This window comes from Syngnathus scovelli, chromosome 9 (assembly GCF_024217435.2).
Source record: "Syngnathus scovelli strain Florida chromosome 9, RoL_Ssco_1.2, whole genome shotgun sequence".
Lineage (NCBI taxonomy): Eukaryota > Metazoa > Chordata > Actinopteri > Syngnathiformes > Syngnathidae > Syngnathus > Syngnathus scovelli.
Genome location: NC_090855.1, coordinates 6,724,997 through 6,747,896, shown reverse-complemented (window position 1 = coordinate 6,747,896; position 22,900 = coordinate 6,724,997). Strand labels below are relative to the sequence as shown.

The following is a 22,900-nucleotide window of genomic DNA, read 5'->3' as shown; positions in this document are numbered from 1 at the left end:
ATCCATGGGGCAAAACGGGTGCAGAGACACTAAAGAGTGGATTCCATGGGCCATGTCTAACAAATATCAAGCCCTAGGAATTCCTTCTTGAAACAATCCCTCAAAGCATCTCTGCAGAAAACCACTACAATACCATGTAAAGCAGATCAAAGCTTTTCTTTCCTGCATATGTACACTGAATAAGCACAAAGTCCAGAGTGAAAAGGAAAAATTGCAGCATGAGAGTTTCTCTTTCCCGCCCTCTCTCCCTCCCTCACAAGTGGGTTGCTATAAGGATAGCGGGCAAGCCTCCACCGTACACGTTCCAAGGGAGCGTCTGGATACATGCTGTGCATCTGCCGTATTACCCTTTGCAGGCGCACCCACTCACTTTGAGGGGGCGGGTGCATATTTTAGAGCCATGAGGATGCACAGAAGTTCTACAACATGCCTTGAAACAAATATTGATGCGGTTATGAAATGGAAGCAAAACTTTGGTGAAAAATGTGTGCGTCATATTTGATTGTTACCTACCGCAAACTTTTCTTTTAACTCTTGCAGCTAAAAGTTTGGCCAGTAACTCATTCACTACCATTGACGGTTATAGACGTCAACAATTACTTGGATTGGCAGTGAATGAGTTAAATAATGGCTTGATGAACCTTAGAGGATGTATAGTGAGTACCTCGGACACATAAACAATCAGAGATTCATTTTTGAGTGAAGCTGACCAGTTTTGCTCTTCAAAGCATATCGTGTACAAGGACTGCCTTTGTTTTTCAACTGTGACTCCCAACAGTTAGTCCCTACTTCCAGGAATAGATGTGATTTCCTTCTCTAATCCCCTGAAACCCGTCACACTCGTGTCATTTGGGACAAATTGGCTTTCTCTGTGGTCGGCGAATACAAAGGAATAATGAAGTAGCAAAGACCATTTGTCATCCTTGCCTAATTCTTCCACCATGCCTGAGCATTCCCTGCAGAGAGAAGCCCTTTTCATCACTCCTTCTGAGCACACAAAACATACAAGCAGGCTCCAAACATGAACTTTTGCCAGTTAAAAAAAAAAAAACCCAAGACGGGAACTGCTATAAAATATGCACTCTCACCTTCCTGGGCTGCAAAAGCCAAGCTGTGACTTCCAATATCATCTATTTCATCACAAGAAAGCCCAAAGAAAATATTTGTAAGCCATATTGCCATAGAAACAAGCTGCCTTGCACTCACCCACACTTTAAGATTGGAGAGATGCTTTAATGGTTAGATCAGTGAATATTTATGCTATGCTGTAAGCAAGATGCAGATTTATGAGAAATGACATCCAAGAATGTTTAGGCATAGTCGACTTAATAAAGCGCTGTTATGTTATAGTTCAATTTCCAACAGTTAGTACCACCTTTTGTAATGGTGTTTTATTAATATGGGCAGAACTTGACATATTGCAGCAGTGGTGTCAAACATGTGGTGCGCGGGCCAGAACTGGGGGTTCGCTAATATACTCGTCCGACCCGCATGAGATATTTTGGGGTGAATGTGGCTCGCAAGGTAAAATGAACGTCAACCTTGCATTGCAGTCTAGTTTCACTTTCTTACAACACATTAGACAAAATACAATTACTCTTCCATTTTACCAGGAGTCAAGATGTATAACAGCCTTGTCCTACCTTTGTGGTTGAAGAGCCCTTCCATCTCCATGGATGACCTGGAGTGCGCGATACATAGCATGGAGCAGGGGACGATGCCCTCCTGGGCTGGAGAGCGGTCCGTGGTCCGCACCAGGCACCAGTCTGGCTTATCGTGGAGTCGCTCCAGGACCTCGACCGTTTGACCTCGTCTCACTGTCAGCTCGCCGCTGCTGCCTCCATTACTCCCCACAAAGTCATGGATGACCACAGTCAGCTCGCAACCGCCCGACAGCTGAAAAAGAAAAGAGGTTTTCATTTCTGAAGAGTACAGTACGGCAGCCAAAGTAAAGAGTTTTGGTTTCAGTTAAAAAACAACATTTGTTTATAACCAGCATTTTTATCACTGCTAACAATAAGTCAGCACATGATTAGCACCAGGTTTTAAACAGGAAATATGATGAGTCACTTTAAATATTTCTTTTTATTCATTTGCAGCATGTCACTGAATAAAGACTTTTGCATTATAAACATTGCAGTTGCTGATAATTAGATACAGCATTTTATCATTCCAAGAATTTTATATAATATTTAATAACAATTTGCATTAAAAAAATAAAATCACTGAACAAAATACCATTTAGATTTTTGCCATTTTTTAAGCTGCAAGCTTGTATTTTCTTTTGATTTTAGGATGCTGTATGGCATAAAATAGAGAAATGTTAAAATAATTGCGTGCACCACAATATGAGACAATATTTGTAATACTGTGTAGTGGTCAATCTGAAAATACACTTGTTAGATACACCTGACATCGTTCAATAACAATCCTGTTGTAATGAACAATAATGCTTCACTTTGTCAGAGTAAGTTATAATCTAAGAGTTTATTATTGTGATTAAAGTGGTTTAAAACTGCTTATTTTAAACAACTCTATGCATGATGCATTCATTGCTGTTCTACAACAATGCATCAAACAGACTATTAACAAGACATCCATCGGATATTGTGAATCAATCATTCATTTTTTATTGCTGTCTTTGTGTTTTCTGTTTTACATTGGAGTAGGTATGCCTTGCTGTGGTCAGCAAGTTCATACAATAAAAACTCATGTATAATAAGACATTCATGTGTACATAAATGCACAAAACACTAAAGAACACATGATGACTGAATGAATTATTCCATTTTGATTTTTAACATACCCTTTGGTAGTGTGGTAAAGCCAGTGAGCTGAGAAGTTGAGAAACTGGATGTGCGATCCTTTCCTCCAATTTCTCCATTGTTTTCCACTCCCTCATTGTGAGAAAAGTCCCCAAAGTTTCCTAAAGCAATCGGACTGCGCAACCAACTAAAACTGCCTTAATACCACTGAGAGCCTCACACGATAAGTCAGCAAAGAGAAAAAAAAAAATTAACTTCCACTGGGAAAAATAGAGCAAAATGTCAATCGATTCTTGATCCACAGTCAACAACGCCTTTCAATTTAAGAGTCAATAGAGCTCTATTGAAACGTGAATCATTCTTCACCACAGAGCTATTCAATAGATAAAATCCATCAATGCCTTCTCCAAAGTCTTACTAATAGCAGTTCAGCAACAAAAATATCACACGAACTCTGGGGTTGTCTGCAATCTCTCTCTGTTAGAAGCCAAGCGGGAGAGTGAAAGCGGTGAGAACTTAAAAGGGTTCTTTCCTGTCTGGCATAGAGGCGAGCATCCTCTGCGAGTGGGAGGCTGAAGCAGCTGACAAGTCAATCACTAAAGCGGATGCACACAGGAACACGAGCCTTCGCATACAAAAAAAATAGTACACAAACACACCAGTGTCACCGCCTCCTGAATGAGAGGTTTCACACAGAATCCTCACAGAGAGCCAGAGAGATAAAGAAGCATTCAAAACCAGGAAATTGACCGGGAATATCTATTTGCAAGTGGTATCGTGCACATTTAATAGATGCATTCATATGAACTGAACACTTCATACAATGATGGGGTCTTATACTGGAAAATGGAATGAGTCTTTAAATATTTATCTGTTCATTTCTATTTAATTGTCTTTTTCTTACAGCAGGGGACAATGAGGACAGATAAGCCTGGCTTCATTTTACAATCTATCCAACTTTAAAAGTATAGAAATGTTATTATGTGGTCGTGCGCATGCGCTTGTTAGGTTTGCTCATACTGAGCGTAGGAGGATGGGCCTTCTGTGGTGCTATTACCAGATATAACCAGTGCCGACTGTCCCTGCTTCCAGAGAATCTCTTACACAAACTTAACTGCACGCACACATGCACACACACAGACTGCATTAAATCAGTCAGATGGATTGTCACGCAATACTTCCGAAGAAAACTCGATGAAGAAAGATGATTTCAGGTTTACAGGCTGCAGTTGTTGTATGCAAGTGAATGGAGTGGGTGTCAGGAATAAAATTTTCCTTTTGTATGGTTACTCGTATGCTTAAAAATAAGGAAATCTTGCTGCACAAACGGTTGAGCAACTCAGGACTGTATCGAATATTTTATGCACAAACAAAGTCCAAAATTAAAGTGAAAGACAGCAAAGGAGACTCAAGGCAGCCAATCGTACGACAAATAGATAAACGAGCATTCACACCCCCACATAGACGTGTTTTTAGTTATTTTTCCACAATTTTTCGTTAGTCCTACTGGGGCAACATAAGACCACACACTTTTCACTTAATGTATGAAAAAAAAATATTTTAAACATGGACACAATTTAAATTATTTTATTTTTTATAAAATGTGTTTTAATGCATTTATAAAATATCCACTATTGTAACCCAGTGCAATGGGCTCTCTTGCATAAAAATTACCATTAGAGGATTGCAGAAAATTGTTGAACAAGAAACCAAAATTCAATATTTGAAAAATGATTCAAAGTCCGCAAATTTCTATAGGGCCACTCACGTTGTAGTATTACGGCAGTGTAAGCCCAGTAAGTGTGCAACTAAGACACGTTTGCCATCTAGTGATGATTGATAATATTATGCCTTAAAAACTACTCTCCACCCTTGGATAATAATAAAAATAATAATCATAATTAAAAAAAAAATGGAGGCAGGGAATTAATCAAGGGGCCACTCAGAGTCTGCCCACGAGCTGCCAGTTTCTCGTCCCTGGCATACGGTCAACAAATGTGTGTGTGTGTTTATATGTGTGTACGTGTGTGTGTGTTTCTCTACCTTATCACTGTCCAATGTGTTCTGGGATGTCCTTGAAGCAATTGAGATGGTGTCTGGTTGACTGCTAGCATCTCCTTGGCTATCTAGCTCTTCTCCGTCTCTGCAGGTGGACAAAGAGAACAGTGTTCATTTTAGATGGAGCTGTGTTAACTGGATGCCACGAGAGAATACACTTGCTCTTTTTACGAGGACAACAAACAAGTGATGCTCTGTTACTTACCGTCTGCCTTTATGTTTGGCGGTGGTGGCTTTGGGGATGTGAATGGGCTCCTTCAGAGCACCACGCAGATGGACCGTTCGCTCCTGAATGACCTCACGAATGTGTTTGATCCAGTCCTGCTTGTTTTCAATGCTTGACGCCTGGAACAAGACATCCACAATTGTAAGACATGAATTTGTAGATAAAAATGAGCTGGAAAAAGCATGATGAGATGAAACCAGGTGGCTTGACGAATACATTTTTTTTTGTATGAAAGTACAATGAGGTAATGATGATCTTGTCTGCCAAAGCCCACACTTCAAATACGTATATTGTCAACGTCTAATTTCTGTCAATGACGCATCCTGATCTGCCTCCTTCACTTTGACACCAGTAACACTGAAGCGGCAATGATGACACATTACATAAGGAGCAGATTTGGATCGTCATCATGAATTACGTAACGAGACACATAGATAGACAGACACCTACTACATACTGTGTAATGTTATGAATAAAAAAAAAGAGCAAACGGCTTTGGACGTGCAACACAACATATACATACGTAGACTTCAAACACGTAACTGTGGACGAAAGCAGTATGTAGAAATGACTCTCAATGCATACAAGCTGTGTAGTATGTCTCTTGTTTGCTGCCTCACCAAATGTGATGGTGAAATATCAGTGGCAAGAACACAGAGAGGAACAGAAAGCAGCTCTCTACCTCTAGTGGCAGTGCTAGGAATTGTTTGTGATTTAGCGGGGGTGGACCCGAAGCAAAAGGTTGCTCAGGACATGATGTTCTCATGAGAATTTTGTAGGGAAAAGCAAGTAGGCCAAAAATATGTTTTATATGGGTATACGGTACAGTACAATATGGATCCCTTATGTAGAGGAGATTGGAGCTTGAGGCACACTCTTTACATGTTTATATACTTCTTTGACTCAATACATCATAAACAAAATGTGTCCCAGATGAAATAACCAAGTTTCAGGCAATTTAATAAAGAATCCCATCGGGTAAATTCACTATTGTGTCACTGATGTCACACAAAATTTTGCAACTAATAAAACAAGGACACAATCTAATCACACACTCTAACTGTAAAGAAAACTGAGCTACTGATGTCCCAATGTTTAAAAATAATGTAAGTTATAAAAGATATAGAAGACATTTTTATTTATGGATCGAACCCTCTTGTACAAACACCTACATTTGAAGTAGATGAAATAAAAACATAAAAAAATCTGCATTTTCTTTCTGCCGTTACCTTGAGCACGATTTTATTGTCCGAGGTCGGGGTTCTGCCCACCCAAAGGGCAAATTTACAAGGATCCCCCTCCACGTGCTCTGTGACTCCGAGCTCCGACGTCTGCGGATGTGAAAACCACATAGAACACATATAAAAGCTTGCAATAACACACCGTATAGAAAAAAAACATAGTCCGAGCATGAATGCGCAAAATACTCACAAATAGCTTGCTCTTATAAAGGTATTTGCTATGTCCATTTGAGTCTTTCACTTCTTTACTGAAAACCAGTGACATCTCAAAGAGGAAAAGATGTCGGTCACGGCCCTTCCGGATCAATGTTTTGGGATCCCAAACCTGGAAAGACTCCTGAAGAATCAGTTCTCCTTGGGAGTCAATGTTCCCATCAAACCCTGAGGCAACAACACAAAAGGCAGAGTTTTATTCTGTGCTGTACAAATATGCGGGTGGCATATTGAATGATACTGGGTCACAGATAAACAAGTTGCGTTGACTGCTGAATGGCAGTGATGACATTTCAATGACAAAAAGAGCAATTTGTGGCAGTAATAGACACGGATACGCTTTTTCGTCCATTTTGCACTACACTTAGCAGAGGACAGTGTCCCATAAACCACCCCATTCATTATAAATGTGCGTGTGTGTGAGTTTATACCCACCATCCAGCATTGATAGGTGCATGGCATCGTTGGCTCTTTTGGGGACACTTAGCATCACCTCAAGACCATCCTTGATCTCCCCTTTTCCTTCCTCACAGCATGTCAATAGCTCCTAAACACACACACGCACACACACCAATATAAATGAATACAGAGGAACCTCCAGTTACGAACTTTCTTCGTAGGTCCCATGTCAACACGTTGAACTTTTGCTAAACAAGCAAGCAAAGTGCTAAACAGTCAGAAAGGATCTGAGAGAAATTGAGAGAAAAAAAACATTTTAGGAAGTGCTGGTCATAAATGAGGGGAAAGATTACCTTTGTGCTTTTCTCACATTTTTTCACATTCATTTGACTAGAAAACATTGCTGCAATCTCATTTTCCATTATAAACGGGCTCACAGAACCAATTAAGTTCGTAACTCGAGATGCCACTGTTATGGAAATTATTATTAGTATGATTAGTTAGGTACTTATAGAAATGTGTCCCTCTACCGTACCTTAAGAAGCAGCTGGTACTTTGTAATTCTTTGAACCGGTTTGATCAAGTATGATGAGATGGAGTTGGCAAGACGATGCCTTTGCTGTATTTCCTGTAAAACCAAATAACACCAATTTGTCGAGTATATGCAATCTTTATGAATTTGATTAATTCACTTCATAAACAAGAAACCAATACACAACTCTGAATTATATATTTACTTACATCAAAATATGGGCCAGCATGCTCCAAGATGAGCTGCGTGGAGTCGGGCTTGTTCTTACAGTAGTTTACGTACATCTGAAATTTGTCAGCCTGAGTGGGATAAAAACAAACAAACAAACAAACAAACAAACAAACAAACAAACAAACAAACAAACAAACAAACAAACAAACAAACAAACAAACAAACAAACAAACAAACAAACAAACAAACAAATCAGGAAATCTTGGAAAAACATTTAATGTGTCATGTGTTGTATTTGTTTTGTTGTTGTGTTTTGCAAGTCAAAGATCTAAATAGCAATAGCAGCAGATACATTTGTTACCGAAAAGTAGTCACTGTACCATATTGTGTTTTTTTTTTTTTTTTTTTTTGTTTGCTGTTGTTGTGACAAAAAAATCCCAACTCACCCAGGTAACAAAACAATGACCCACATCCTCTGGAAGCTGTTCATATTTTTCCAACTCCTTCAAAAAGATGCTGTGCAGAAACAGACACATTGCTTCAATAGTGTTCTACCAGTCTGTAGTTATTACCTTAGATGATCAAGTAAAATCACTCAAAAAGACAATTCAGTATCTGACAGCCGACTGAATGTGTGTGCATATTTGCACAACACAAAATGTATATAATATATATTCATAATCTAGTCGAAGATAACTTCTCAACTGACTTGTGATGAAACTCGTAGAGGTCTTGCATGTTCCCAAAGATGATGTGCTCCTTGTTAACGATCCCCGGAGGAATCTCCTCCACTCCGCTGGTCATCTCCCACAGATATGTCTACAGGTCAGTATAGCTTATTAACAAACTGTACATGGAACAGTAATAAATGCTTCCACTAGATTTAAATGCGAAATTACACAATAGATGTATATAGCTAAAAGAATATAAGGTGTCTTTGGGGAATTACTCAGTGACTTACATCCATGCACTCACGCAGGTCTCTGACATAGGCTTTCTCTGTTTGAATCAGCTCGGCCATTATAAATCTAAAAAGGCAAAAACATTTATTTTGACATTCATTCTATTTGGTTGAAGAAATCATATGATTATGTGGTTTTGTTGTCATCTGTGGTGAAACCATATCATTTGTATTACCTTAATTGTTAGCAACATGATTTTAGTGATGGGAAAAAAAATAATCTTCAATTTTGCTTCATGAACTAGTTGATCTATCTTTTGATCCCTCTTGATGGCACTACTGGTTTCAATGAAGGGGTTTACCACAACGGGTTCATGAAGCAAATAGGAAGCTTCATTTTCCCATAAGTACTAGATTGTCTATGAGGTGACCATATGAATCAACAGTTAGCTTTAACAAAATTATAGACTTTTTAATATTGTTGAGACAAATTAGGATCATGTGACACAAACCTGAGACCACATTAAAGCCCCAAATACAATGAAATACATTTATTTAAAAAAATGACTCATTCATCATCATGAGATGATATGCCATGTGCAAGTCTCACTCACTCTTTCCTCCTCGCAGACTTCCTCTTTTCCTCATTGAGTTCATGAGCAGCATCTCTCAACTTGACCTCTAAACCCGGAGCACTAGCTGGGATGATGTCCAGTTGTAGCTCTTTACTCTGAAAACAAATAGACAGTGGCTATTATGTCCTGCACAATGGCAATGGTAGCTTTTCACCACTCACCACATGTGTGGTGCGTTTGCTTTCTCTTCGCACCAGCTTATTAAAACACGCTCGCATTGAACAAAGTTATTTAAGGCTACATTTTATAACATTTTATAAATCTGCCTGCTCACAAAATATACTAATATCACAAAAAACAAAGACAACAAAAATGTCTCTCCAAGGATTCAACAACTCTCTTGGAAACATTGAAAAAATATATATCATCAAACCTCAACCCAAGGTCTTTATGCATTAGAAGATTTATTTCTGTTGATATCATTATTGGTGACCACTCACTGCCTTGTTGGAGTCGGAGGAAATGCCGAGCGCCGATTCCAGGCAGGTCCTGTATTTGTCCATACGGAGAGAAAAGTCCCTGTAACGCTTGTCCACTGAGGACACCCATTTCTTTATCTCCAGGGCATGGGCGTGGCCTTTATCACAAAAACCATCAGCCAGCTGGATCAACAGCTTTACACGCTCTTTGGTTTGCTGTCAATAGTGGCACATTGAGGGAGGGAAAGGTAGATAACACACAGGGGGAGAGAAAGGGAGAGTTGAGAATCAGTGACTGGCACATAAGCTTGTTCTCCAACACAATACCCGTGATACCTAAAATGGAAACAATATGCGACACAAAGAATGGGCCTCCCAGTTGAGTACGGGAGTGTGCAAACATACTCACAAAAAAAAACCTACAACTCATACTGTTCGTTGAACAAAAGTGGTTCTAAATCAAAGAAACAAATGTACACCTTAGCTGTGATCTGGAAGTCTTCATGCTCTTTCAAAAGCTCCTGTGTGTGGTGAATGCTGGAGCCAGTGGATGTGTGTGTGGAAAGGTAAAACTCCCCAGTGTCATGGATCCATTCCAAGGCCTGCAGAAACATACAGTCACACTTTAGTACAGTTACACTAAAGGGATTCTAGTTACATAAATTTGACACACCCTCTACTATCTCTGGCTATGTTTTCCCCAGCCAGTGATATAAACATCCATCCATTTTCTATACCGCTTGTCCCCATGGGGATCGCGGGCGTGCTGGAGCCTATCCCAGCAGTCATCGGGCAGTAGGCGGGGGACACCCTGAACCAGTTGCCGGCCAATCGCAGGGCACACAGAGACGAACAACCATCTGCACTCGCACTCACACCTAGAGGCAATTTGGAATGCTCAATCGGCTTGCCAAGCATGTTTTTGGGATGTGGGAGGAAACCGAAACTTTCGCCTGACCATGTTGTAGTAGTGACAGCCAAACACCACAAGAGGACGTCGTTATGTTACACACACATTGATTTTAACAAGAAGGAAAGTCTGCCAATGACAGGTAACTGGGCCAAGGTGTTGCCCGCCTACGGCCAGCCAAAAGTTATCTGTGTGAGATTAAGCAATACATGACGAATAATTTGACATAACAATGCAAACTCTGGCCATTTTTACATGTTCAATTTTGCCCGTGGTAGACAAAATAGTAGTTCTTCTTTGAGACACCGCTCTTTGTCGCTTGCCTATAATTGACTTAGAATGTGAAGTTTTTCAACCATGTAATCATAGCTTTCTTTAAGACTGTCATTGTTAAACATGTCTGCTAGTTTACACCACTTCCTGAATAAGAGAAGTATTATTATTGAGAAAAACAAACACTGCATTCCAAAAGAACGACAAAACAATGGAGGCTGAACGTCCTCTCAAAAAGGTCAACATATTGATCCATCAGTCTAAAGTGTAGAACAAAAAAAAATATTAACCTCCGTGACTCAATGCCTGTTTGTGTCTACCTCGCTTGCTTTAAAAAAAAAAAAAGAGTTTAGCCGTGTTATGAAAATGCAATGAAATTTCCCATGGGTGGGTATGTTTGCCTAATTTTGTAATTCTCATTTCAGCTAAAAAAAATATATTATTAATATTGTTTTTACATGAAATTGAATTGTACCTTTTGTCTCTTTAACCTGGAAAATAGAAAGCCATAAAAACTACATTTTTAAATGCCTCATTATTGACATATTTATTTGGCTAGAAGGGCTTTCACTTTAGACTCCATCTCTGAAAATTTTAGGGTTTTTTTTGGGGTGGAGGAGGACAACAGAACGATTCCATGTACCATATAAGTCGCAGTTTTTTTTCATAGTTTGGCCGGTGGTGCAACTTATACTCAGGAGCGACTTATGTGTGAGATTATTAACACATTATTATATCATTTTACATGTTATATTCACACTAAACCGCAAGACGGCGTTCTAGGCCTGCTTGTACTCCGGAGCGACTTACTATAGTCCGGAAAACACGTTAATATTCTTAGTGTCTAAAAGGTGTTTCATGGCTGACTGCACACTAAAGGAGCAGATTAATGCACAATTTTCATTTTAAGAAGTGGTGATATACCCTCTGCTGACCATGGGTAATTACATTTTAATTTAAGAAAGTACAATTGAACAATACCTTGGGATTAAACTGAATATTAAAAAACTTCAGGAGGGGAATGACATCATACAATCTAGCTTCCTTTTCCATTACTTTGAGTGTAACGAGTTTAGTATAGTCACACACACTCAGAACGCAAATGCACAAAAACACACACCTGCTTGGCACTGCGTTCAAACACCACATATTGCTGGCACTGATCCAGCCTTCGCTTTCTCATGGTCCAGAAGTGGAGCACCCTGTTCTCTCTCTGCAGCAACTCATTCAGGATGTCTAATGAAAAACATGAACGAAACGTTTTGAGTTAATTAAACAACATCTGAAAGTGGTTGGTGGTTAAACAATTCTCTAAGAAAAAAAATAAAGTGGCTTTTTGTGTATACTAAGGGTGTTAATCACAATACAGTATTAGTTTGCCAACCATTTAATTATATACATAATCATTAATTTAACAATTAAGAAAAATGGGTTTACTAATTTTTTTGCATTTATAAATTGACAATGAACTATGTAAAACGTATTTTGTCTCTGGTTTATTTATTGCAAATTTCATGATATTTGAAAATTAGCCTGCAACCTTGTTCACAGTTTTCAGTGCAGTGATAAAAAAAAGAAGGAAATGTTATTAAATAATTTCAATTGAGACTAGACTTTATTCACTTACTTTTAACCTGAGTTTCGGGCGCTTTGACGTGGGACAACATTCCGGGCATGTTAACACTGTTCCTGTGCAGGTACTTGAGGAACACATCTGCATTGCGTCGAGCCAGCGTGCAGGCCTGTAAGTAGTCACAGAGACAAAAGACTGAGTGACTGAGCATGCATCTACTAGCAATGAGTGGTGCATTTTCCTGACAGAGACTTCTCACCTTGAGAAAGGCCTCTTTCTGTTCCAGATGTTTGCTGACCATGGGGGTGACGTGATCGGACTCACTGTTGGGGCCCAGTTTATCAGCACCACCACACCAGTCCTCTTCTCTCTTGTACTCCTGCTCCAGGCTTTCCAACACACTGCACACCTGAGATAATCATGCAACAAAAAAATCCCCATAAATCTGACTCTGCAGGCCAAAGCTTCTCCTCACACAGAAAACAAAACAAAGAAACAAATATGTATTTAAGACGACATTCAGCATACCTAGCAGAAATAGACCCACGCACATACTCACTTGTTCGGAAGTCTTATAGAAGGCCACAGAAGCATTAACCAGTTTGAGTCTGTCCTCCATTTTCAGCATCAGCTGCTGCCAGTGGTCTGCCACCTTCACATTCAATGTGCACATGTTAGTGTTCTGTCAGCTAGTATTTTAAAATGCTCCTCTATCAAAAAGAGTGAGTGGAGTTAAAACCTTCTCGGCACAGTCTCGGATCATGTCCATGTCGTAGTGGTTAGCTTGAAATAGAGTCTCTGCTTTCTGCTGCACTTGAAGGGCACTCTGATGGGTTTTCTACATAAAAAAAAAACATGTTTTTTGGTACAATACAGGAAATATAATGTGACTCAAATTACAGTGTGGGTGACACAGCACCACTGCTTGCGATCAATTATTACTCCACACACAAGCTGATAGACATGTTGCTCCTCTAAGCCAGAATTACTCTCGACTGTATTCAGTTTTTAATATTACCTCAATCGCATGTTGAAATTGCTCGTGTTCCTTCTGCAACTGCTCAGCTTCTTGTAACGAACTGGCCGTGATCAGCCCGGCGTTCAACATGGACTCGCCATTACGGATCCAACCCAGCACCTAAATGACAGCACGTCACATGTCTCAATTTCATCTATTTGCAGTGTGCTATCTACTTTTCACTTAGAAACCACTGTCACACTTTACCATGACCTCATTGTGCTTTTCATCCAACTGAGGGTGGCATAAACATAGCACAAAGAATCAATTTGAAACTTCTGGTTAAGGTGAGGAAGGGCACAACCATGGGACACATACAGCACCATCACGGCAAGCTGGTACACTGTCTATATTCTCAGTCATGGAATGTCATCCTAACATGGATGTCATCAAAGCCTCTCGAAAGAGTTTGAAGCACTTGCTAGGTCCTTTCCCCAACTCAACCAGGAATTTTAAATAAATTGTTTGCTCCATGTTTGTGGCACATTGTGTTTTTTTCTTTTTTTTTTTTGTAAGTGTGGCAGCAGTATGCTGCAGCAAAGCTGAACAAGAGCACAGATCAAGAGAAGTAAACAATGTAGAATACTAATCATGGCGACATCACTAGTATGGAACAGTCATGAGTATGGCTGCAGCAATCTTGTTTAGTTTGTTGTCACGCTTTTCATGCATTGGCTCTAATCATAGTTGTAACTAATGATATGGCCATAATTAACTTTTTTTTAAATTGTAACCCTGTTTTGAGCAGATATATGTATCATAGCCCTGTTTTGAGCAGATATATGTAGTCAAAAAACAAAGAAGCATTCACTTTCTCTTTGACTGACAGCATGCACACCTGCAGTGTGGACAAAGCTCACAACTGCGACTCGAGCTTGTCTGGAAAAACAATGATGTAACACAGTTTAGACGCCTGTTTTCAGCTACTTTATCAGGCCAGTGTTTCCATTGCTGTTTCAATGCCCTGAGGCAGGACAATATCTCTGCACACGTGCTCCGAGTGCAGATTGTAACATTTAAGAAAGTTATCAGACTACAACAAAAGAACTCAATGCTAAATCCTATTTGTAAAATAGAGGTGGTGGGGTGGGTCCAGAGAGATTTTTGGCTCTGAATGCAAAAAAGAGGATAACACATTGGTTGCAGTCAAAATCTGTTTGAAGGAGAAAATTAAGATTGTTTAAATATTTCAGACAATTGAGTGCTCAACACTCAGCCATGCAGTAGTCAATCTCTGTTACTTATAAGAGAGGGAGAGTGTGCGAGAGAGAGGGAGAAACAGAGAACATTGACGTGAGGTGAGTCATCAGCTGATGTCGTGTAGAGACAGAACCATTTTAGCATGCTGTGATATCAGAGTAAGCTGTGGCCTGACACGCTATGAAAATCTTGTCAATTATATTTCCACCAGGTTTTTATTTAATTTATATCAATAACAGAGAAACCAGTAAAATACTATTGAGATTATTCCCCCGGTACCAACTGCTTGTCCTTAATTTGCAGGCTGTACCTGTTTGACTTCAGCCTGAAGGTGTCTTAACTGAACACACTGCTCCAAATGTCTGCGGTGCTGCTCAGCCGCCAGGTCCAGCTCCTGCTGCTTCTCATGGAGAAACTCCAGGAGATCCTGAACACGTGTGGCCATGTCTACATCTCGGTCACATAAGAGTTCTACACCTGCACAACAGACAAACAGGCAGATAACATGTCAATAAAATAGCAAAACAAATTAAAATCATAAAAATGATTTACAGGGACATCGCTGACCTGAGTAAACAGAAAATATGTGCAGGTAGTGATGGGAAAATGAAATTTCAAAATGCTTCATTAAGAAATTATATTTTTTGACTTCTCGAGACGGCACTCTCAATATCAATATATCTGAAAGTACACTGACTTGACATTTTTTGAACCTCTTTCATGAAACAGTGCCATCTTGAGGAGTAAAAAATATACAACTGCTTCATGAAGCATCTTGAACCTTAAACATGGGAAAATGAAATCAATTGTACCATAATTAACGGTAATTAATTAATAATAATTAATAAAAAAAATATTGCACATAAAACCTAAAGATATACCTAAATACATACTGGCAAAAAAACTGTTCTAAAAGACTAAATGCAAATATATTGGGCTAATGAATAAATATAATTGCACTTAAACGTAACTTTACTTGAAATGTACTGTGGTGATGTTTTTAAAGCCACATAACATATTACATCAACATTATAAACTTTTAGTTCAGTGTTTCATGTGTACCGTTAAAGTGAGTCGATATGGTGGTGCTCGTATCCAAAAACTTATTGTATTGGTGAGACAATGGTGCAGAGGACAGCTGGAAAAGAGCTAGGGTAGTTCAAATGGTATTTTTACAAAAGCCTTCACTCACCTGACGCTTGGACCTCTGTAACGTACTGGAGCAGCTCCTGGCCTTGATGGATAACGTCAAAGGTGAGGTTGTTCATGGTGAGCGCCTTGTCTGCGTGATGCTGAAGCCTCTGCTCAGCCAGCGTCAGGTCCTCCGTGTCAAAGTCACTCATCTGCTGGGTCAGTTCCTCGTTCCATGACTCCAGGTCAGAGATGATCTAAGGTGGAAAGGAAGTAAAGGCTGTCAGAAAGTACAACAGCTTTTCATCAGGCTTGATCTTAAGTCCAAAGGTGTAGTTCCAAAAAGAATGTGGAATCCACCCTATATGTTTTCTTGAGAATACTCCACTGACTAAAATTTCTGTGATCCTACAATTGTATAATCGAATGGGATTAAACATTTACAGAATATTTTGACAAGCACCGACTTTAAATAGGCTGTGTATTTTACATGCACACAGTCAGGTATCTCAATTGTAACAGTACTTCTGTTTTGAAGAAAAACATTGAACCTAATACCAGACGGCCACTGTCACCGCATAACGAAAAATGTGTGCTATAGTCAGGGATAATGTCTCATTCCGATGATTTGCAACTTGTAAAGCAGATGTAGTGAGATGTTAGTGCTTGTCTTAATCCCCACATGACTCATAAAACAATGGACACCTTGGCCACAAGCAGATGCGTGTTTTAATGGTGTTCTGGTCCAACTCAAAAAGTTTACTCATCAGTATTTATATGATCAGCATTATCATATTTTCTTTTCTTGCATAGTACACAGTATAGGCACTTGTTGTACTAAGTTCATTTTGTTTTTCCTTATTTAATCACTTAGGCGGAAGAAACCGCCGAAACATGTCAGGTGAATAACCTAAAACAATTTGTTTGATATAAAAGAAACCAGTGAAGTGATAGGCACTTGTTTTTTGGGATCTTTTGTATATAACGTCTACATATGATGTAAGGCAAATTGAAGGTATACATATTGCATATTATTGTGACACGTTAGAATAAAATTAAACATTTGAGAATGTGTCTATTTGCTTTATATGAACTTATCTCATGCAAATAACTGGATGTATATTGACTATGTCATCTGTGCAGTAAAACCTGATGTGTGTGAAAATGAATGGAAAATGCTTGATTGGAAGATGCAAATATTTGGATTCACCCACTGAGATGAACTCTGAATAATTTTGTGCTCCAGCCCGCTAGGAGAAAACCCTAAAAATTACTTTCAATTTCACAAACAACTGAGGAGAAAACTTACCAAACTATCATCTACAATCCTCCTTCCTCTCTGCATACAGTTGAGTAAAACACCCTCAGCGGGCAAAAAGATCATCATTTGCTCTCAGTGCTATAAAGTCCAATCGAGAGAGGAGATAAACCTTCTTAGCCTCTGCTTTCACAGCAGTGTGAGGGAATCATCTTAAGAGAAATCGCCATGAGGCAATGCATGTCTCACCTCAACTCAGGCACACCCCCATTTGACGCAGGAGGGGAGTGTCCTTGTGTGTATGTGGGGTAGGAAGAAAACAAAATACGCCCCCGCCGTGCCCTGGATCTCTGCTCGATTAATCCCTTGTTGTGATTTTCAGGATTTCTATCTTGGATTTTTTTCAACCGTAAAAACCTAACATCGTGTTATGAGTTTCGCATTTTAAGCTTATCGTCAGTGTGCTGGGAGGACTTGGTCACTACCCTAGTTTCAGTTATGAATGTACATAATGTAAATGTTTCACTTTTGTGTGAGTTCTAATTACATTTTGTGAGTAAGTGGGGACATTAAGAGCTCGATTATAACCCCAAACAGCTAAATAATGGCTTCTCACAGCAGGAGTTTGAATATTTAACTGCATGACATAATAAGAAAAATAAAACTGTTTGGATGATTTAAGAAGGGGATAATTATAATCTTTTTTTTCCCCCATTTCGCCTGTTTATTTGGTTCTTCTCCTGTTCAATAGAGCAGCTGAGGCTGTAGAAAAAAAAAAAAAAAAAAAAATCATTATGAGTTTCCTCACATCTATGGCATCCCTCTCAAAGATGCGAAGCTGGAGAAAAAGTTCCAGTTTGATCTTCCTCTCCTGGAAAAGCTCCTCCATCTGGCCCTGGGCCTCATCCAGCTGCTGCAGGACGCTCTCGATGTGCGCCATGGAGCTGTTGTGCGGGGTCTTGTTGCTTGAGATGGCAGAGTCTCTGTGAACACAAATACAGTGAAGACAAGAACTTCAGATGCATTTAAGTACTATTAATGCGACTCTGTACAATAATGGCAGAAATAAATACATTTAATAATCTAATGAGAATTCCTTTAGCATATAGTACATATAAGGATATTAGTATTTAGTTTTGAAGTGCAGATGCAACAGTTTCATATGTTTACAGTGTAGGAAAGTATCACCCATTAAACCTCAGACAGCTGGAGCAGTTAACACATGAGGAGTGGGACAAAATCCCTGTTGGCAGGTGCTATTATTGAGAGAGAGAATTTGTTTGACTGCATCCAAAAGGTTGGTTCACAAAACTTTATGCGAAGGGTACCATCGTTTTTGTGTGTACCAGTTTTATTTGTTTGATTTATTCAATTTATTTAAAAATAATCTGTGGAGGACCAAAAACAACAACAACAACAACAATTACAAGTAAAATGGTTATTTGCAGAAAAATAGATTTTACGCCACTACAAACTAGAAATTTATGTCACAAATATGGTTGACAAATAAGCTATATGTACAGTATATCAGTTGCGGTTTATAGTGGTGTAGAATTTGGCTTCTCTATTGCTGTGACAAAATCAAAATACTGCTCTCAATAAGATCCAATTTCCAAGGTGCTGTGCACCACAGAAAACAGTTAATTTGCGGTGACTTTCAATCAAAAGTTTATTATCATTTCAATGTATAGTCTGATTATTTTAGACATCTATATATTGGATAACGCCGACTCGCAGTGACTGTGATGTCAAGTGCCATTCAAGTCTGAATGAACAATTTCATAGTGGCTCATGAGACATGCTCACCTGAGCTGTTGTATGAGGTCTTCACCTTCCTTGATAACATTGACAGTCGCTTGCAGGGTGGTCTGCTGTTGTTGACCAAAACGTTTGATCAAATCCTGCACTGCCTCCACAGACTCCGCGTACACATCGTCCAGCAATTCCTTCTGAAGCTCCTCCAACCATGTCCATAGCTAACAAGAAAGTAAAGCCAGTTAAAATGCATCGCCATTGACGCACATGTAGTTGCTTTTGCAAACTCAAACAAGTGTGATGAAAACTAGAACCATATTGTACAATATGTACACAATTCAGTCTGTATTGTGGAGGTGTCAGTATAAACATTATGGTGGGTCAAACTCAATTACAAAGAGACTCAAACAGCCAAATGTACACATAAAAGATAAAGGAGGGGAATGTGAATCCCACCAGTTCTGCTCCACTCTGGTGTTTTGTCAGTGGTCATCTTTGTAACAGATTAGCCATCTGGGTGCTTTGGCAGGGCACATTAAAGCTCTGGCAAAGACATCCTGGTTGGCACCCGCTGCTTGTCTAACACCCACTATGCCTTCTCAAAATCTCATCAACCTTTGTTTCCATCCCCTGAGTAACATTCTGTACATATTATTTGGCATTTGGACACACATTCGAGTGGGCAACTACACTCACTGTGCTGTGAAAAAACATACAGTATATACAGGAGAAAATCTCTCTTTACTAAGATAAGATGGCTATTTTTGAATGAATAATACAATAGATTTTTAATTATATATTGCTCTTGATCTGCATACCGACATGTCTTGGGAATGTTTTGTCCATACTATGAAGCTAAATGTAAAAAATATCAACGACATTTGGGACATTGAGTAATTTTATTTTCCTCAAGGGGAAATTCACCTCGAACGTCAATGTGTCCTTTGAGTCATCTGATATAAGCTCCGACTCATGACAATAATAATGATGAACGGTATAGAAAATAGATGGATGTATGTTTTTTTCATAAATTGTTTTGTGTGCTTGAGTCCAACATGAACTCTTTGACTTTACTGGACAGCATTCAATCGCTGAAAACTAATTGGAATCATTCACCTATGCGTAACAGCAGACAGCACACACACAGTGACCTGCCACTGGTGTGAGCTGACAGATGGGATGAAGGTGATTAGTCCATATGGACATTAAAGACTAGCTTCATTAATAACACTGATTCTGTGTCTTTACAGGTTTATGTAAACAGGGTCTCGCGTTAACACATGCAGAGCAGGGTGCTTAGTCAGTGTGGAAAGGTTAATTTGGACACTTACAAATGTGACACACACTATAATAATAATCAAACTGGATCAGGAAAAAGAAGTATTAACTAGCACAAATTTAGAGCACGAAAATATATTTACAAAACATCCAATTGTAGATGCTAGTGCTGCTTTTATGAATGAATGCTTTTCTAGGTGAGGAAAACAGACCAAAAGTTTTTTTTAAACAAGAAAACACAAATTAATTTGCGTGGTTATCACACCATAAAGCATCCAACCAATTTGAAATACCGATCTGCCAGTTTACTTTGATTGACAGAGGTTTCGCATCTGCTAGCAAGGTTACAGATGGATAGAACATCTTATGATCTGGAAAAAATTATATTGCTTTTCTGCACGTTTGATTGAATGAGGAAATGGACGGAAGGGGGCTAAATTCTACGTGCTATGAGAATAAAGAGGGAGAACAGGACGCACCTCCTTGACGTGCGTGTGGAAGGAAACCGACATATCCAGCAGAACCTTGCGTTGTTCAACACGTCGTACAAAGTCCTGGATGCGATCTTCAAGCTGGTGGGCAGCCTGGTAAATTTCCTCTGGGTCACATTCTCCCGTCTGAGCCAACTGCTCTGCTGCCTCGAGCAGCTTGTCAGCATTAGTGTAGGTGTTCTGTAACATGAAGATTGCAGAAAAATCAACCGAGTAATCGACTGTCTGGCAAAAATTAAGCAACTTAAAAAGAACTGACATAGTTTTGTATAAACAATCTAACATTTTGTTTATTTTTGAATGATATATAGATACGTACATAGCTAAAAAATAGATTGACAGTTTAACTTTTCAAGCTCACCTGTGCAACCTCTTCAAAGTCCTCATGTCTCTTCTGCAATGCTCGTGCTCTGTGCAAAGATTTTCCGACGCCAGTGTGTTTACTCAGGAAAGCCTCACCGTGATTTTCTATCCAGTCCAGTACCTTGAAACACACACAGTGGACAGATATTTTCATTTCACTTTACAAAACTGATTCTAGAAATTGAGTTAATAATGCAGTACAATTTTAAAACCAGTAGATGGTGCACCTGACTGTAAAAAGGCCTACCCATTTGAATTACGTACAAGGAATTGTCATCTACTCTATATATCCTGTTCATGTGCCTGCTTCATTTGCTTGTTTTCCTAACGTACTGATCTCTGCCGAGATGAATATGTTTTCATTCAAAGCTACATCCAGAAACGTGACATCAAGATTTCCACTGCAAATGAGTTTGTGTGTTTACCAACGTTAACGATTATAGAACACATTACTATATATATATATATATATATATATATATATATATATATATATATATATATATATATATATATATATATATATATATATATATATATATATATATATATATATATATATGGGCTAATATACAATATGCATACGTGAGCTGATGATATAAATGTCATGCTTATTTCAAAGCCTCAGACAATGTTTTGATAATAGACATTCCCAATGCCCTCCGCACACTATGAGGCAGCAAACTGCATCACCATGGAAACCACTACCAAGAGAGGCAGGATAGAGACGTGGCAGGATAGAAGATGTGAAAACCGGAATCATTGAGATGCTGCATAAAAGAGATGGAGGATGAGAGTGTGAGGGGGTAGCAAGCCACATAAGAGTTCATGCCCGAAGGGTAGAAAGAGAGAAGGAACCGTACACCAACTCAGTAGTTTTGATCTAAGAGCATTGCCATTGAGACTGTCTCATGGCGATTTGCTCAGTCGATAGATGATCTCCCTTGAAAAACCCAAGAGGAAGAAAATAAGTCTTTGGAGAAGCTTGATGCTCATCATTTGATGTCTTCCATCTCATGCATTGTGCACATTGGAGTTGAAACGCTCGCCGTTAACAGGAATACAAGAAAATCATGAATTATAAATTGCTGCATTTAACATTCAATAATATGAGTGTTGCTTACTTGCTGTACATCCTGCTGGAAAACACACAGCTGCAGACGTTGGTGAAGGCGAACTTTGCGATGCTGCCAGATGTTCTCCAGCTGCCTCTGATGATGGAGCACCTCGTGGATAATGTCCAAGACGTGGTGGACCGCCTTGGAGTAATTTGCTGATGCCATCAAAGAATCTGTGCTTCCTGGGGTCAAAGGTCGCTGTAGCTTGTCCAAGAGTGACTTCCCATCTTGGCTCACCTGGTCATGGTGAGTTAAAAAAAAAATCACTATTACAGCTACCAAAAACAACCATCCAGATTAAGCATTTACCAATTACCAAATGCATCATACAGTTTGCCTTAGACTTTTTTATTTACCCGCATGTAATTTTCTCAATTAGCCATTATTGCAGCCATGCATTATGATCTTATCTTTTTACAGTCGATTTTTAATTTTGCTTTGTGCCAGTTGTAGCCTTGTTTGCATTTCATGAGCTCAGTCAGATGGGTGTGAATATTGTATACTGACCTCCGAGTAAGCAGTGGTAATGTGCTCATATAGGCCCTGGTGGCGGTGGATTGTGTCTTCCAGATCCTGCAGTTCTGACGGTAATTCTCCTTCACCGCACGCTTTGCACCATGGCTCCACTTTACTCATGTACTGAGAGGAGAACAAACAAAAATTGTATACATTAATTATGTCAGAGAAACAGTAAAGTATTGAAACTGATATTGTTGTTTTCTTTGTCCATACATCCACACAAATGTTCATTTTCATTCATGTATGTATATACTGTACCTGGTCAGCTTTCTGGTGGAAACTGGCAGACATCTCCAGTAAGGTGCTGCGTTCATCCAGTGCTGCAGCGAAAGCCTTCCACTCTTGTTCCAACTGGCCTGAAATCTGCTGGATCTGCTGGGAGGCGTAGTGGCCTGATTCCAGGAGCCGATTCCCAACTGACATAATCCGATTGATGTTCACATACACATTCTG

The 22,900-nt window shown here is 39.3% G+C and overlaps 1 protein-coding gene across 4 annotated transcripts in view; it reads right to left on the bottom strand.

Annotated features, from left to right (window-relative positions):
* Nucleotides 1-22,900, bottom strand: part of triob (trio Rho guanine nucleotide exchange factor b) — a 68,335-nt gene that overhangs the window by 14,907 nt on the left and 30,528 nt on the right. For all 4 annotated transcript variants that reach the window (XR_011087439.1, XR_011087440.1, XM_049730581.1 and 1 more), the window contains exons 9-37: nt 22,706-22,897; nt 22,436-22,567; nt 21,935-22,165; nt 20,809-20,931; nt 20,436-20,627; nt 18,730-18,899; nt 17,732-17,906; nt 15,727-15,922; nt 14,845-15,011; nt 13,335-13,454; nt 13,056-13,154; nt 12,876-12,968; nt 12,576-12,725; nt 12,371-12,485; nt 11,864-11,979; nt 10,040-10,162; nt 9,582-9,776; nt 9,121-9,236; nt 8,567-8,633; nt 8,315-8,424; nt 8,052-8,121; nt 7,644-7,733; nt 7,438-7,530; nt 6,939-7,050; nt 6,481-6,671; nt 6,279-6,380; nt 5,029-5,168; nt 4,809-4,908; nt 1,644-1,896 (exon numbers count right to left, since the gene is read on the bottom strand). Coding sequence is in view for 2 of the 4 variants with exons in the window: in XM_049730581.1 (XP_049586538.1) it covers nt 1,644-1,896; nt 4,809-4,908; nt 5,029-5,168; nt 6,279-6,380; nt 6,481-6,671; nt 6,939-7,050; nt 7,438-7,530; nt 7,644-7,733; nt 8,052-8,121; nt 8,315-8,424; nt 8,567-8,633; nt 9,121-9,236; nt 9,582-9,776; nt 10,040-10,162; nt 11,864-11,979; nt 12,371-12,485; nt 12,576-12,725; nt 12,876-12,968; nt 13,056-13,154; nt 13,335-13,454; nt 14,845-15,011; nt 15,727-15,922; nt 17,732-17,906; nt 18,730-18,899; nt 20,436-20,627; nt 20,809-20,931; nt 21,935-22,165; nt 22,436-22,567; nt 22,706-22,897 (4,033 nt within the window). In the remaining 2 variants the exon portion in view is untranslated. The remainder of the gene's footprint in view (nt 1-1,643; nt 1,897-4,808; nt 4,909-5,028; nt 5,169-6,278; nt 6,381-6,480; nt 6,672-6,938; nt 7,051-7,437; nt 7,531-7,643; nt 7,734-8,051; nt 8,122-8,314; nt 8,425-8,566; nt 8,634-9,120; nt 9,237-9,581; nt 9,777-10,039; nt 10,163-11,863; nt 11,980-12,370; nt 12,486-12,575; nt 12,726-12,875; nt 12,969-13,055; nt 13,155-13,334; nt 13,455-14,844; nt 15,012-15,726; nt 15,923-17,731; nt 17,907-18,729; nt 18,900-20,435; nt 20,628-20,808; nt 20,932-21,934; nt 22,166-22,435; nt 22,568-22,705; nt 22,898-22,900) is intronic.